Source organism: Amblyraja radiata, unplaced genomic scaffold (genome assembly GCF_010909765.2).
Source record: "Amblyraja radiata isolate CabotCenter1 unplaced genomic scaffold, sAmbRad1.1.pri scaffold_526_ctg1, whole genome shotgun sequence".
Taxonomy (NCBI): Eukaryota; Metazoa; Chordata; class Chondrichthyes; order Rajiformes; family Rajidae; genus Amblyraja; species Amblyraja radiata.
The window spans coordinates 68,420-85,905 of NW_022630592.1; the positions used below are offsets into that span (position 1 = coordinate 68,420).

The window sequence follows — 17,486 nt, forward strand, 5'->3', positions numbered from 1 at the left end:
TAGTTACCGTAGCCCTCCCCTCCCCCTCCCAAGTCTCTCAGCCAGGAACCCCCCCCCCCTACACGTGACCCCCCTGCCCTCCACCCTCCCACACACACACGTGACCCCCTGCCCTCCACCCTCCCACACCCCCCACCCCACCCCACTCCCAGCTCGAGCGCGGCCGCCAATGTCGGACTTCGAGGAGTTTGTGGCGCCGCCCGAGTGCCCGGTCTTCGAGCCGAGCTGGGAGGAGTTCGGCGACCCGCTGGGCTACATCGCCAAGATACGGCCGGTGGCCGAGAGGAGCGGCATCTGCAAGATCCGGCCCCCCCTGGTGAGAGGAGGTTTTGTTGTGTGTGTGTGTACGTGGCTGTGTGTGTGTGGGGAGGGGTGGTACTGTGAGTATGCTCGGGGATAGAGAGGGAGTGGTACCTGTTGTATTTACTGCGATAGAGAGGGGGTGGTACTGTGAGTACGCCCAGGGATCGAGAGTGAGTGCTGTATTTTCTGGGATAGAGAGGGGGTGGTACTGTGAGTATGCTCGGGGATAGAGAGGGAGTGGTACCTGTTGTATTTTCTGGGATAGAGAGGGGGTGGTACTGTGAGTACGCCCAGGGATCGAGAGTGAGTGGTACCTGCTGTATTTACTGCGATAGAGAGGGGGTGGTACTCTGAGTATGCTCGGGGATAGAGAGGGAGTGGTACCTGCTGTATTTTCTGGGATAGAGAGGGGGTGGTACTGTGAGTACGCCCAGGGATCGAGAGGGAGTGGTACCTGTTGTATTTACTGCGATAGAGAGGGGGTGAAATTAGGTATGTGCTCGGGGATAGAGAGGGGGTGATACCTGGTGGATATTTTGGGATAGAGAGGGGGTGGTAGTGTGAGAACACTCAGGGATAGAGAGGGAGTGATACTGGGATAGGACGTGGCACTGTGAGTGTGTTCAGGGATAGAGAGGGAGTGGTACCTGGTGTATTTTCTGGGAGTGGGAGGGAACGGTACTGAGTATGTGTTCAGGGATAGAGAGGGAGAGAAGCTGCGAGTATGCTCAGGGATAGAGAGGGGGTGATACCTGGTGTATTTGCTGGAATGGAGAGGGGGTGATACTTGGTATTTGCTCAGGGGATAGAGAGGGGTTGGTATTCGGTATATGCGCTGCTATGGAGAGGGAGTGATACTGGGTATATGCTCCAGGATAGGGAGGGGATATTACCTGGAGTATGCACTGGCAGTGGGCCGAAGTGATTGTGGGTGGTGGATTATATCCAGGCAGATACAAGTCGTCTTGGCACTGTGGGACGAATGGCCTGTTCCTGTACTAAGCTGTCCTATGGTCTAAAGTTAGAGAGGGGAAGTAATGGAGTACAATATTTCTGCGTGACTGCAAAGGGCTGATAATGAAGTAAATCCAGCTTGGGGGGGGTTGCTAAAATGGAGAAAGAGAAGTATTTACTAACCACCCTGATCTCCCGGTGGCTCAGCACTTCAACTCCACCTCCCATTCCCAATCCGACCTTCCTGTCCTGGGCCTCCTCCATGGCCAGAGTGAGTCCCACCGCAAATTAGAGGAGCAGCACCTCATATTTCGCTTGGGTAGTTTAGTTTACACCCCAGCGGTATGAACGTTGACTTCTCCAATTTCAGGTAGTCCCTGCTTTCACCTCCCCTTCCCAGCTCCCCCACAGCCTGGTCTTCCTTTCTTCTTCCCACACCAGTCTGAAGAAGGGTCTCGACCCGAAACATCACCCACTCCTTCGCTCCATAGACGCTGCCTCACCCGCTGAGTTTCTCCAGCATTTTTGTCTACCTTTCATATGTTATAATATCAGAGCTGGGATGTGAATCGCCTCGGGGTGTTGTTTACTGCTCTGTGACAGGAGGGAGGGGGGCCAAAACAAGGATTGAAGAAGTAGCCAAAACGCTTGACATGGTCAAAGCCATAGACGTTGTCTGTAAGGACGTCAGCAAGGCGTTTGACGAGATTCTGCTCTGGAAGGTTGAATTGCATGGGATCCAGGGAGAGTTAGCTGACTGGATCATAGAAACAACGACAATAGGTGCAGGAGGAGGCCATTCGGCCCTTCCAGCCAGCACCACCATTCAATATGATCATGGCTGATCATCCACAATCAGTATCCCAGTCCTGCCTTCTCCCCATATCCCTTGATTCCATTAGTCCTAAGAGCTAAATCTGACTCTCTCTTGAAAACATCCAGTGAATCGGCCTCCACTGCCGTCTGTGGCAGAGAATTCCACAGATTCACACAACTCTCTGGGTGGAAAAGTTTTTCCTCATATCAGTCCGACCCCTTATTCTTAAACTGTGTGTGTGGCCCCTGGTTCTGGACTCCCCCAACATGGGGAACATTTTTCCTGCATCTATCCTGTCCAATCCCACAATAATTTTATATGTCTCTATAACACCCCCCTCTCATCCTTCTAAATCCCAGTGAATACAAGCCCAGTCGACCCATTCTTTCATCATATGACAGTCCCGCCATCCCGGGAATTAACCCGGTGAACCCCCGCTGCACTCCCTCAATTGCAAGAAGGATTGAGAATTGGTTTTATGGAAGGGTGATGGTGGAGGGTTGTTCACACACACTGCCTGCTGCACTGGTGAATAAGGCAAGGCAGCGCCTTTACCACCTCAGGCAGCTGAGCAAATTCAGAGTCTCTCTGAGGATCCTTCGGTGCTTCTACCCTGGGGCTGTAGAAACCATCTTAATCTAGTTTGGGAACAGCTCTGCCCAGGACAAGAAGGCTCTGCAGAGAGTAGTGCGTTCGGCCGAACGCACTGTGGGAACTACACTCACCCCCCTGCAGGACCTATACACCAGGAGATGCAGATCCAGAGCCAGCAACATTATGGGGGACCCCTTCCACCCCAGTAACGGACTGTTCCAGCTGCTACGGTCAGGCAAACGCCTCTGCTGTCACGCTGTGGAAACAGAGAGGATGAGACAGAGTTACTTCCCATAGGCCGTCAGGACTGTAAACTCTAATCTCACCAGTGACTCATTTACTGTTGGGTTGTATCTTTTTAATTTTTTTTTTCTAAAATATAAATACTGGTTCTGTTCTGTAGTTTTTGCACAATCCCGCAGGCATTGCCACTTTCATTTCACTGCACATCTTGTATGTGTGTATGTGACAAATAGACTTGACTTGTTTCAATAGACAATAGGTGCAGGAGTAGAGGCCATTCAGCCCTTCCAGCCAGCACCGCCATTCAACGTGATCATGGCTGATCATCCCCAATCAGTACCCCGTTCCTGCCTTCTCCCCATATCCCCTGACTCCGCTATCTTTAAGAGCCCTATCTAGCTCTCTCTTGAAAGCATCCAGAGAACCGGCCTCCACCGCCCTCTGAGGCAGAGAATTCCACAGACTCACCACTCTCTGTGAGAAAAAGTGTTTCCTTGTCTCCGTTATAAATGGCTTACCCCTTATTCTTAAACTGTGTGTGTGTGTGTGGCCCCTGGTTCTGGACTCCCCCAACGTCGGGAACATGTTTCCTGCCTCTAGCGTGTCCAAACCCTTAACAATCTTATATGTTTCAATGAGATTTCCTCTCATCCTTCTAAACTCCAGAGTATACAAGCCCAGCCGCTCCATTCTCTCAGCATATGACAGTCCCACCATCCAATAGCAAGAATGTCCTTCCTCAAATTAGGGGACCAAAACTGCACACAATACTCCAGGTGTGGTCTCACCAGGGCCCTGTACAACTGCAGAAGGATCTCTTTGCTCCTATACTTGACTCCTCTTGTTTTAAAGGCCACCATGCCATTAGCTTTCTTCACTGCCTGCTGTACCTGCATGCTTACTTTCATTGACTGATGAACAAGGACCCCCAGATCCCTTTGTACTTCCCCTTTTCCCAACGACGCCATTTAGATAGTAATCTGCCTTCCTGTTTTTTATACCAAAGTGGATAACCTCATATTTATCCACATTAAACTTCATCTGCCATGCATCTGCCCACTCCCCCAACCTGTCCAAGTCACCCTGCATCTTCATAGCATCCTCCTCACAGTTCACACTGCCACCCAGCTTTGTGTCATCTGCAAATTTGCTAATGTTACTTTGAATCCCTTCATGTATATTGTAAATAGCTGGGGTCCCAGCACCGAGCCTTGCGGTACCCCACTAGTCACCGCCTGCCATTTTGAAAAGGACCCGTTAATCCCTGCTTTTTGTTTCCTGTCTGCCAACCACTTCTCTATCCATGCCAACCCTCTGCCCCCAATACCTTGTGCCCTAATTTTGCCCACTAATCTCCTATGTCTTATGAGGAAAGATTGAAAAGACTAGGCTTGTATCTACTGAAGTTTAGAAGGATGGGGGGGGGGGGGGCGGAATCTTATAGAAACATATAAAATTATAACAGGACTGGACAAGCTAGATGACGGTAAAATGTTCCCAATGTTGGGCGAGTCCAGAACCAGGGGCCACACTCACAGTCTTAGAATAAAGGGGAGGTCATTTAAGACTGAGGTGAGAAAAAACGTTTTCACCCAGAGAGTTGTGTGAATTTGTGGAATTCCCTGCCACAGAGGGCAGTGGAGGCCAAGTCACTGGATGGATTTAAGAGAGAGTTAGATAGAGCTCTAGGGGCTAGTGGAGTCAAGGGATATGGGGAGAAGGCAGGCACGGGTTATTGATTGGGGACGATCAGCCATGATCACAATGAATGGCGGCGCTGGCTCGAAGGGCCGAATGGCCTCTACTCCTGCACCTATTTTAGATGTTTCTATGTGGGACCTTATCAAATGCTTTCTGAAAGTCCAGGTACACTACATCCACTGGCTCTCCCTTTTTGGACTGGAGGCCTGTGACTAATGGTGTGCCTCGGGGATGAGTACTGGCCATTTGTTGTATGTGGGGTTAGTGGATGGTGAAGATGGTTCTCAGAAATTACAGCAGGATTTTGATCAGAGGAATGGTTGTTGGGAATTTGATACGGGGAAATGTGATGCGTTTAATGCAGGTAGGTGTCAGATGTTTTGCATTTTGGGAAGTGAAACTAGGGCAGGGCCTCCACAGTGAATGGCAAGGGCCTGTGGAGTGTCGTGGAATTGAGGAATCTGGAAGTGCAGGTACAAAATGGTGTCACAGGTGGATAGGGTTTCTGAAAATAGGTGGAGGAGTAGAGGCCATTCGGCCCTTCGAGCCTGCACCGCCATTCAATATGATCATGGCTGATCATCCAACTCAGTATCCTGTACCTGCCTTCTCTCCATACCCCCTGATCCCTTTAGCCACAAGGGCCACATCTAACTCCCTCTTAAATATAGCCAATGAACTGGCCTCAACTACCTTCTATGGCAGAGAATTCCACAGATTCACCACTCTCTGTGTGGAAAATGTATTCCTCATCTCGGTCCTAAAAGATTTCCCCCTTATCCTTAAACTGTGACCCCTTGTTCTGGAATACATTTACCTTCATCAGTCAGGGTATTTGAAGTTCCTTGAAGGTCCAGTCCTTTCATCCTTAGGAGGTTGCAGGGTGACCTGGACAGGTTGAGTGAGTTGGCAGATGCAGTATAATATAGATAAATGTGAGGTTGTCCACTTTGGTGGCAAAAACAAGGGGGCAGATTATTATCTCAATGGGGTTAGGTTAGGTAAGCGGGAGGTGCAGCGAGACCTGGGTGTCCTTGTACACCGGTCACTGAAAGTTGGCGTGCAGGTACAGCAGGCAGTGAAGAAAGCTAATGGAATGTTGACCTTCATAACAAGAGGTAACCCAGCCCTTCATACAAACCAGCCTCTCCTTCCATGGTAGACACAAACGCTGGAGAAACTCAGCGGGTGAGGCAGCATCTATGGAGCGAAGGAAATAGGCAACGTTTCGGGCCAAAATATAACAAGGATTTCAGTATAGGAGTAGAGAGGTTCTGCAGTTGTACAGGGCTCTGGTGAGACCACATCTGGAGTATTGTGTACAGTTTTGGTCTAATTTGAGGAAGGACATCCTTGTGATTGAGGCAGTGCAGCGTAGGTTCACCAGATTGATCCCTGGGATGGTGGGACTGTCATATGAGGAAAGATTGAAAAGACTAGGCTTGTATTCACTTGAGTTTAGAAGGATGATGGGGGGATCTTATAGAAACATATAAAATTATAAAAGGACTGGACAAGCTAGATGCAGGAAAAATGTTCCCAATGTTGGGCGAGTCCAGAACCAGGGGCCACGCACAGTCTTAGAATAAAGGGGAAGCCATTTAGGACTGAGGTGAGAAAAAACTTTTCCACCCAGAGAGTTGTGTAAATTTGTGGAATTCTCTGCCACAGAGGGCAGTGGAGGCCAAGTCACTGGATGGATTTAAGAGAGAGTTAGATAGAGCTCTAGGGGCTAGTGGAGTCAAGGGATATGGGGAGAAGGCAGAAACTATGATTGTGGACGATCAGCCGTGATCATATTGAAGGGCTGTGCTGGCTCAAAGGGGCCGAATGGCCTCCTCCTGCACCTATCTTCTATGTTTCTATTTAGAAGTTGGGATGTTATGTTGCAGTTGATGAGGCTGCAATTAGAAACAGAAAATAGTTGCTGGAGGAGGCCAATCGGCCCCTTTGAGCCAGCACAGCCATTCAATATGATCATGGCTGATCATCCACAATCATAGTTTCTGCTTTCTCCCCATATCCCTCGATTCCGTTAGCCCTAAGAGCTAAATCTAACGTATAGGAAAGAACTGCAGGTGCTGGTTTAAATCGAAGGTAGACACAAAATGCTGGAGGAAGCGAGCGGGCAAGATCATCTCTGACCCCTCTCACCCTGGCCACAAACTCTTTGAATCACTTCCCTCTGGAAGGCGACTCCGGACTGTCAAAGCTGCCACAGCCAGACATAAACACAGCTTTTATCCACGAGTAGCTGCAGCCAAAAGTCTGTAGCCTCCCTTTGATCTGGTATTTTGTTGGTTCACATGTTTGATCAATGGTGTTTGATCATTCATGTTTTATTATTATTAATGTTTAGTGTTTTCTGAGTCATTGGTAACTCTCATGTTGCTACTTGTGGGCGGAGCGCCAAGGCAAATTCCTTGTATGTGAATACTTGGCCAATAAACGCACTTACTTAACTCAGCGAGGTTAGGCAGCATCCCTGGGTGATGTTCTGTCTACCTGAGCTCTATCTAACTCTCTTGAAAACATCTAGTGAACCGGCCTCCACCGCCCTCTGAGGCAGAGAATTCCACAGATTCACACAACTCTCTGGGTGAAAAAGTTTTTCCTCATCTCAGTCCTAAATGGCCGACCCCTTATTCTTAAACTGTGTGTGACCCCTGGTTCTGGACTCCCCCAACATGGGGAACATTCTTCCTGCATCTAGCGTGTCCAAACCCTTAATAATTTGGAGAAATGCGTTCCGTTTTGGTCATAGTGGCCTGAATGATGAGTGTTTGATAGCGTTTGACAGCACAGGGCCTGTACTCGCTGGAGTTTAGAAGGATGAGGGGGGGGACCTCATTGAAACTTAGCGAATAGTGAAAGGCCTGATAGAGTGGATGTGGAGAGGATGTTTCCACTAGTGGGAGAGTCTAGGACCAGAGGGCACAGCCTCAGAATTAAATGATGTATCTTTAGGAAGGAGATGAGGAGGAATTTCTCTAGTCAGAGTGTGGTGAATCTGTGGGATTCATTGCCACAGACAGGGGTGGAGGCCAAGTCATTGGTTATTTTAAAGCAGAGATTGGCAGGTTCATGTTTGGTGAGGGTGTCAAAGGTTACGGGAAGAAGGCATTGAGGGGAAAATATGAAATGGAGTAGACTCCAGTTTTGGTCCCCTAATTTGAGGAAGGACATTCTTGCTATTGGGGGAGCCCAGCGTAGGTTCACCAGGTTAATTCCCAGGATGGCGGGACAGTCATATGCTGAGAGAATGTGGAGCAGCTGGGCTTGTACACTCTGGAGTTTAGAAGGATGAGAGGGCTTCTCATTGAAACATATGAGATTTGCGATGATCACATTGAATGGCGGTGCTGGCTCGAAGGGCCAAATGGCCTCTACTCCTGCACCTATTGTCTATTGCCTATACATGTCCAGCACATTGTGTGCTAGTCCGTGTGTTTCCCCTGCTTCCCTCTCCGGCATGTTGTGTCCACTTGGCTGTGTCTCTAGCATGTTGTCGGTACGCTGGCTGTTGGAATACTGGCCCCATATCTCACCCCATTTGCATTTCCCGTACATTCTCGCTCGCACCTCCACTCTGTAATCCCTTGCCGATTATCTGACACTCTCTCTCTCTGCATTTCCTGCACCACTCTCTCACCACGTAGCATTTCCCTTCCCCACGTTGCATTCCCTGCACCGTCTCCCCCCCACAGCATGTCTTCCACAATTTATCTTCCCCCTGTTGCATTTCCTGCATGTGCCCGATCTCTAACACGTCACATTTACTGCATGCTGTCTCTCTTCCCCCACATAGTCGCAGTTCCTGCAGCCGTCGGTCTCTCTCCCACACTTGTATCTATTGCACACCCTCTCCCCCACACTGCATTGCCTTTGCATTCTCTCACTTTTTAAAAAACATTATCTCACTCTTGATGTTGCCATTCCTGCAAATTTTCCCTGACTCTCTCTCTCCCCCCCTCTCTCCCCTCCCCTCTCTCTCCCCTCCCCTCTCTCTCCCCTCCCCTCTCTCTCCCCTCCCCCTCTCTCTCTGGAACATGTTTCCTGCCTCTTGCGTATCCGAACCCTAAATAATCTTACATGTTTCAATGAGATGCCCTCTCATCCTTCTAAACTCCAGAGTGTACAAGCCCAGCCGCTCCATTCTCTCAGCATATGACAGTCCCGCCATCCTGAGAATTTGAAGTTCTTGACCCTTTCCACCATCGACCCGTTGATATAAACGGGACTGTGGGTCCCCATCCTACCCCTTCCTAAGTCCACAGTCAGTTCCTTGGTTTTGCTGGTGTTGAGAGCCAGGTTCTTGTGCTGGCACCATTCGGTCAATCGGTCGATCTCTCTTCTATACTCTGACTCGTCCCACAACAGTGGGCCAAATCCTGCTCCTGTGCTGTAGTTTTCTCTGTTCAATGTAAATGACACCTCATATAGGCTCATGAACTACAAGAGACAACTTAGTACTATTGTTGTACTGTTTTGTTTGTTTTTTCAGTGTGTGTGTGTGTGTATATATATGTGTGTGTGTGTATATATATGTGTGTGTGTGTGTGTGTATATATATGTGTGTGTGTGTGTATATATATGTGTGTACGTGTGTGTGTGTATATATATGTGTGTGTGTGTGTATATATATGTGTGTACGTGTGTGTGTGTGTATATATATGTGTGTGTGTGTGTGTGTACGTGTGTATATATGTGTGTGTATGTTGTGAGTATGTGTATAGAGTGTATGTTGTGAGCCATGATCACATTGAATGGCGGTGCTAGCTCGAAGGGCCGAATGGCCTACTCCTGCACCTATTGTCTATTATATAAATTAAATTAAATTTCTTTATTTATATAGCACATTTTTAGTCAACTTGCATTGACCCCAAAGTGCTTCACATAATTACATCCACACACACAGGCAAAGGTGGGTGAAGTGTCTTGCCCAAGGACACAACGACAGTATGCACTCCAAGCGGGATTCGAACCGGCTACCTTCCGGTTGCCAGCCGAACACTTAGCCCATTGTGCCATCTGTCGTCCACACACACACACACACACTTTTCTTTTCTCTCTCTCTAAAATAGTGTTTTACCATTAATGTTTTATTATTATTAATGTTTAGTGTTTTCTGAGTCATTTGTAACTGTCACTGTATGTCACGTTGTTACTTGTGGGCGGAGCATCAAGGCAAATTCCTTGTATGTGAATACTTGGCCAATAAATGCACTTACTTCACGTTTGTCATAATCATACTCTGTTGACATGTTGTGTTGTGCTGCAGAAAGCAAGAATGTCCTTGTTCTGTCTGGGACTCACGACAATAAAATACTCTTGACTCCTGAAAGTTGTTTCTGTGGCAGAATTGAGGAATCTCTGGGCTCCAGTCATTGGCGAGTAAAACCTGTGCCTTTTGCTTCCTGGTTTATTTTCACCCTCGTGGTACTCTTCCTCAATGGACAACACAGTCGCCCCCCCTCTCGGTCATGACTAACCATGGGTGATGCAAGCCTGGGCGATCAATGTCATATGGAGGACAGGCTGTGTGAAAAAGTCTGAGCCAAAACGTCGCCCATTCCTTCTCTCCAGAGATGTTGCCTCACCCGCTGAGTTACACCAGCACTTTGTGTCCACCTTGGATTTAAACCAACATCTGCGGTTCTGTCTTCCAGTTTGGTTTATTGTCGGGTATAGGGCTTTGAAGCGTGCTATCCAGTCAGCGGAATTGCATAGTCACAATCGAGCCGCGTACAGTGTCTGGGTGGCGAGCAAGAGTGGTGTGCCTTTATCACGCAGCTAGGAGTGGTGGAATGAGGGGATATGGACCACGTGCAGACGTGCTGAGACGATGTTTAACTTGGCATTAGGTTCGGCATTGGCACTGTATTTCTGTGGGGGGGAAGTGGGTCACAGATCATCCAAGTCAACAAGCCTGACAGACAAGGGTCATGCCCGGGAGGGGGCAAGCGATTGGGATGATTTTGACTGGGTTTAGATCCCTTTATTGTCACCTGTACTTGGGCTTGTACACTCAGCGTAGGTTCACCAGGTTAATTCCCGGGATGGCGGGACTACCATATGCTGAGAGAATGGAGCGGCTGGGCTTGTACACTCTGGAGTTTAGAAGGATGAGAGGGTATCTCATTGAAACATCTAAAATTCATAAGGGCTTGGACACGCTAGAGGCAGGAAACATGTTCCCGATGTTGGGGGAGCCCAGAACCAGGGGCCACACACAGTTTAAGAATAAGGGGTCGGCCATTTAGAACATAGAAACATAGAAAACATAGAAAATAGGTGCAGGAGTAGGCCATTCAGCCCTTCGAGCCTGCACCGCCATTCATTATGATCATGGCTGATATGAGAACGGAGACGAGGAAACACCTTTTCACCCAGAGAGTTGTGAGTCCGTGGAATTCTCTGCCTCAGAGGGCGGTGGAGGCCGGTTCTCTGGATGCTTTCAAGAGAGAGCTAGATAGGGCTGTTAAAGATAGCGGAGTCAGGGGATATGGGGAGAAGGGAGGAACGGGGTACTGATTGGGGATGATCAGCCATGATCATATTGAATGGCGGTGCTGGCTGGAAGGGCCGAATGGCCTCTACTCCTGCACCTATTGTCTATTGTACAGTGAGAGGCTTTTGTTGTTGTTGTGTTTGCTACCCAGCCAGAGGAATGACTAACTGTAGAAACACTCCAAAGATAGGCACCAAGTGCTGGAGTAACTCAGCAGGTCAGGCAGCATCCCCAGAGGAAAAGGATGGCTGTCATTTTGGGTTGGGAGATTCAGCAGATGAATGGTCCCGAGCTGGAATGTCACCCGTCCTTTGTTAGACTGTTCCCTGCCCCCAAACCTGGCGTTCTCCCCCCCCCCCTACAATGATGCTGTCCCCATTACGCCCTTCCCTTCCACTCCCCCCCCCCCCCATCTCCCGCCTTAAGCCCACCTGACGAACCCCCTCCTTTCACTCCCCCGCCCAGCTTTCCCCCCTCTCCCCCCCTGCACAACTCCCCCCAGGCCTGGTGTACGTCAGCCCTGGACTGAGGTGTGATTTCTGAGCCTGCCCTTTCAGCAAATCTCTCATTAAAGATTTAAACTGACCCAGTTTGAGCCCTCCCCCTCCCCGGTGCCTCTGCCTTCCGTGTGCGTGTGTGTGTGCGTGTGTGTGTGTTCGAGTGTGTGTGTTCGAGTGTGTGTCTCTCTGTGTGTGTGTTAGAGTGTGTGTGTGTCTGTCTGTCTCTGTCTGTCTGTGTATGTGTGTGTGCGTATGTGTGTCTGTGTGTTAGAGTGTGTGTGTCTCTGTGTGTGTGTGTGTCTCTGTGTGTCTGTGTGTGTGTGTGTGTGTGTGTTCGAGTGTGTGTCTCTGTGTGTGTGTTAGAGTGTGTGTCTCTGTGTGTGTGTGTGTGTGTGTGTGTGTTCGAGTGTGTATGTCTCTGTGTGTGCGTGTGTGTTCGAGTGTGTCTCTCTGTGTGTGTGTTCGAGTGTGTGTCTCTCTGTGTGTGTGTTAGAGTGTGTGTCTGTCTGTCTGTCTCTGTGTGTGTGTGTGTGTGTGTGTTTGAGGGTTTGGGCCAGTCGCTAGGCAGCCTGGGGCAAGTGCTATCTACCACGCGATGATCCCTGCACACCACAACCATGTCAGCGAGCAGAGACCAGCCCAACATGGCTGACAGTCTCCAGCAAGCAACAGGGCACCAGAGGCTGTCTTTTAAACACCCTGGCCCAACCGGAATGATATTTCCCCCATTTGCTTCATCAATCTCATCCCCAGACAATTTAATAACTTTTCCTTTGTTCTTTATGAAACGATTATTAACTCCGCCCATAGTTTGTTGCTGTCCTGACTTCCCCTTCTTGTGTTTCCCTTTATATATTTGGCCCAACTTGTATTTTAATTTAGGCTGTGATCTTTATTCTCTGCTGCAGATTTTTTTAAAGGCCTGCTGGATTGTTGGCAGCTTCGTGTCACATGCTTGCATTATCTTCATAATGTGTCCCGTGAGTGTGTGAATATTGTGCCCAGATCCATCGGAAAAAGCTTTGCCATTTAGTCTTGTCTTGTTTCCATCCCGACTGCGGGTGCTGTCTGTACGGAGTTTGCATGTTCTATCCCCGTGACCTGGGAAAAGGGGAAGTACAACGGGATCTGGGGGTCCTTGTTCATCAGTCTATGAAAGTAAGCATGCAGGTACAGCAGGCAGTGAAGAAAGCCAATGGCCTGTTGGCCTTTATAACAAGAGGAATCGAATGTAGGAGCAAAGAGGTCCTTCTGCAGTTGTACAGAGCCCTGGTGAGACCACACCTGGAGTATTGTGTACAGTTTTGGCCTGTTGGCCTTCATAACAAGAGGAGTTGAGTACAGGAGCAAAGAGGTCCTTCTGCAGTTGTACAGGGCCCTGGTGAGACCACACCTGGAGTATTGTGTGCAGTTTTGGCCTGTTGGCCTTCATAACAAGAGGAGTTGAGTACAGGAGCAAAGAGGTCCTTCTGCAGTTGTACAGGGCCCTGGTGAGACCACACCTGGAGTATTGTGTGCAGTTTTGGCCTGTTGGCCTTCATAACAAGAGGAGTTGAGTACAGGAGCAAAGAGGTCCTTCTGCAGTTGTACAGGGCCCTGGTGAGACCACACCTGGAGTATTGTGTGCAGTTTTGGTCCCCTAATTTGAGGAAGGGCATTCTTGCTATTGAGGGAGCCCAGCGTAGGTTCACCAGGTTAATTCCCGGGATGGCGGGACTGTCATATGCTGAGAGAATGGAGCGGCTGGGCTTGTACACTCTGGAGTTTAAAAGGATGAGAGGGTATCTTATTGAAACATATAGGATTATTAAGGGTTTGGACACACTAGAGGCAGGAAACATGTTTCCGATGTTGGGCGAGTCCAGAACCAGGGGCCACGCACAATCTTAGAATAAAGGGGAGGCCATTTAAGACTGAGGTGAGAAAAATCTTTTTCACCCAGAGAGTTGTGTGAATTTGTGGAATTCCCTGCCACAGAGGGCAGTGGAGGCCAAGTCACTGGATGGATTTAAGAGAGAGTTAGATAGAGCTCTAGGGGCTAGTGGAGTCAAGGGATATGGGGAGAAGGCAGGCACGGTTTATTGATTGGGGACGATCAGCCATGATCACAATGAATGGCGGTGCAGGCTCGAAGGGCTGAATGGCCTCCTCCGCCTATTTTCTATGTTTTTATGAAACCCTTCTTCAGACTGATGTGAGGGTGGGGGGGACGGGAAGAAGAAAGGAAGAGGTGGAGCCAGTGGGCTGAGGGAGGGCTGGGAAGGGGAGGAGAAAGCAGGGACTACCTGAAATTAGATAAGCCAATGTTCATATTGCTGGGGTGGAAACTGCCCAATCCCGAAGGGCCGAATGGCCTCCTCCTGCACCAATTTTCTATGTTTATATGTTAGTGTACGGGGTGATCACTGGTCGGCGTGGGCAGAAGGGCCTTTTTCCAACACTGTATCTCTGTAAAGTCTAAAGTAAATAGGATGACCATTGCTCCAAATAGCGTTCTTGTGCTGCGGGCTTGAGAGGCACTGCAAAGGACATTTGTGCTGACAGAGGCACTATTGCCCGAACATCACAAGCAGTCCTCTCCATATCCTGTACACTCCCAGAACACATCTTCATTACATTCCCACTTTACGCTGGGACTCCGCTTGTAAGGTGGAGAAAGGGTTTTGTTTCGTACTTGGAGCTGAAGCATTTTAGTGTGTTGTTGTTGACTTTCACAATTCTTGCTTTGTTGTGGTGAAGAAGGCTTTGTTTATGGCGTGCTTGTTCTGACAAGTCAGGGCCTCGAGGCAGGAAGTTGTGATGCAGGACGTTGGTTGGTTAGTTAGGCTGCATGCTCAGTTCTGGCCGCCCAAGTGTGTGATGTGTCCCATGGGTGTGTGAGTGTGTCTGTGTGTCCCATGTGTGTGTGTGTGTGTCCCGTGAGTGTGTGTGTGTCCCGTGAGTGTGTGTGTCTGTCTGTGTGTATGTGTGTCCCATGAGTGTGTGTGTGTCCCGTGAGTGTGTGTGTGTGTGTGTGTCCCGTGAGTGTGTGTGTGTCCCGTGAGTGTGTGTGTGTCCTGTGTGTGTCCCGTGAGTGTGTGTGTGTGTGTGTGATGTGTCCCGTGAGTGTGTGTGTCCCGTGAGTGTGTGTGATGTGTCCTGTGAGTGTGTGTGTGATGTGTGTGTCCCGTGAGTGTGTGTGTGTCCCGTGAGTGTGTGTATGTGTGTGTGTCCCGTGAGTGTGTGTGTGTGTGTCTGTCTGTGTGATGTGTGTGTCCCATGAGTGTGTGTGTGTCCCGTGAGTGTGTGTATGTGTGTGTGTGTCCCGTGAGTGTGTGTGTGTCCCGTGAGTGTATGTGTGTGTGTGTCCCGTGAGTGTGTGTGTGTCCCGTGAGTGTGTGTATGTGTGTGTGTGTCCCGTGAGTGTGTGTGTGTCCCGTGAGTGTATGTGTGTGTGTGTCCCGTGAGTGTGTGTGTGTCCCGTGAGTGTGTGTGTGTCCCGTGAGTGTGTGTTGTGTCCCGTGAGTGTGTGTGCGTGTCCCGTGAGTGTGTGTGATGTGTCCCGTGATGTGTCCCGTGATGTGTCCCGTGAGTGTGTGTGTGATGTGTCCCGTGAGTGTGTATGTGTGTGTGTGTGTATGGAGCCTGTTTGTGCCTCATGTTGAGCAGGAGCTTATAGTGTGTTCTGTGATGTAAACTGAATCAGCTGTGTCTGTGGACAGTGTCCTCGAGGCCCATGAGTCAGAGGTGACAGTTCAGAGCGTTAATGCCCCACGCCTAACTCAGCAGTAACTCAGGCAGTCAGGCAGCATAACGTACATAAGTGATTGGAGTAGAATTAGGCCATTCGGCCCATCGAGTCCACTCCGCCATTCGATCATTACTGATCTACCTCTCCCTCCTAACGCCATTCTCCTGCCTTCTCCCCATAACCCCTGACACCCGCACTGACCAACAATCTATCTATCTCTGCCTTAAAAATATCCACTGACTTGTGGCCTCCACCGCCGCCTGTGGCAACGAATCCCACAGATTCACCACACTCTGGCTAAAGAAATTCCTCGGTAGACAAAATTGCTGGAGAAACTCAGCGGGTGCGGCAGCATCTATGGAGCGAAGGAAATAGGCAACGTTTCGGGCCGAAACACAACTTCAGACTGATAAAGAAATCTCCTTCCTGAAGGAACGTCCTCTAATTCTGAGGCTGTGTCCTCTGGTCCTAGACTCTCCCACTAGTGGAAACATCCTCTCCACATCCACTCTATTCTTCTAGGCTTCTTGCTAAAGGGGCAGTCCCACTGTATGAGGTAATTCAAGAGCTCTCCAGGGTAAAAAAAAACAATCTGACTCGTGGTAAGCACGTAGAATGTACGTAGCGGGTATGTCGGAGCTCAGGACGTCTCTTAGCGGCTCGTAACGCTAACGGCAGGTACTCGGGGAACGCGGTAAGCTCGTGAAGATTTGTCCACGATATTTTCCCACAATAGCTGCGAGTACCTACGAGCGGCCATTACCGTAATTCTCCGAGTTCGAATCAGGGGAAACTCGGGAGTACTCTTGAATTAGCTCGTACAGTGGGACAGCCCCTTAAGTTGCTACTTCCTTCTATTTATCCTACACTGCAAGGTGAGTCTGTGGAATTCTCTGCCACAGAAGGTAGTTGAGGCCACACAGTTCATTGGCTATATTTAAGAGGGAGTTAGATGTGGCTAAAGGGATCAGGGGGTATGGAGAGAAGGCAGGTACAGGATACTGAGTTGGATGATCAGCCGTGATCATATTGAATGGTGCAGGCACGAAGGGCCGAATGGCCTCTACTCCTGCACCTATTGTCTATGTTTCTACGTGACTGATGGCCCTTCATTTACCACGTACACCTCTATAAGATCACTCCTCATCCTCCTGCGTTGCAAAGAATAAAGGCCTAGTCAGTTTTAACTATGATCCTGGTTCTTAATTTAAACAATATTGTGTTTGTCTGTGTATCTGGGCCTGTTTATAGGCCTGTTGCTGCAAGTAAGAGTTTGCTTGTTCTGTATACATGACAATGCTGGCGTCTCTTGAACCCGTGTAACTGGGTCAGGGGTGACGTGGGCAGTGGGTAGCCAGGGACTGAAAGACCCAAGTGTGTTGTCCTTCCCCCTCTCCTGACCTTGTCCTGTGCAACGTGCCACAGTGTGATACCATCAATCACAGTTAGTGTTGTTGGCTGTGGAGGTCAAAGATCTTACCTCCTGCTTGACCTCACCTCCCCCTTCACCTCTCCCCCTCCCACTCCCCTCCCCCGCTCACTAACCCTCCCTCCCCGCCCACACCCCCTCCCCTTCCCACTACCATCCCCCTCCCCTGCCCACTACCCCTCACCTCCCCCCTCCCTCCTGCTCCCCCTCACCCTCGCACCCCACTCCCCCTCACCTCCCCTCTCCCCCTCCCGCTACCCCCCCTCCACCTCCCGCTCCCCCCTCCCCTCCTGCTCCCCCTTCGTCCCCCCCCTCCACCTCTCCTCTACCCCCTCTCCCCTCCTCCGCCCCTCCCCTCTCCTCCCCCCTCCCCCCTCCTCCATCCCCTCCTCTCCCCCTCCCTTCCCCCTACCCCTCACCCTCCCCCCCCTCCCTCCTCCCCCCCCCCTCCCCTCCCCCCCTCCCCCTCACCTCCCTTCTCGCTCCCCCCCTCCACCTCCCACTCCCCCCTCCCCTCATCTCTTCCTCCCCCCCTCACCTCCCCTCTCCCCCTCCCCTCATCTCTTCCTCCCCCCCTCACCTCCCCTCTCCCCCTCCCGCTCCCCCCCCCTCCACCTCCCGCTCCCCCCTCCCATCATCTCTTCCTCCCCCCCCTCCACCTCCCACTCCCCCCCTCCCCTCATCTCTTCCTCCCCCCCTCACCT

The 17,486-nt window shown here is 50.1% G+C and overlaps 1 protein-coding gene across 1 annotated transcript in view; it reads left to right on the forward strand.

The window, feature by feature from the left end:
* Positions 1-117: 117 nt before the first annotated feature.
* LOC116970098 (lysine-specific demethylase 5C-like) overlaps positions 118-17,486 on the forward strand; it is a 36,922-nt gene continuing 19,553 nt past the window's right edge. Inside the window, exon 1 of the mRNA XM_033016826.1 lies at positions 118-316. Coding sequence (XP_032872717.1) covers positions 170-316 — 147 coding nt within the window. The 5' untranslated portion in view covers positions 118-169. The remainder of the gene's footprint in view (positions 317-17,486) is intronic.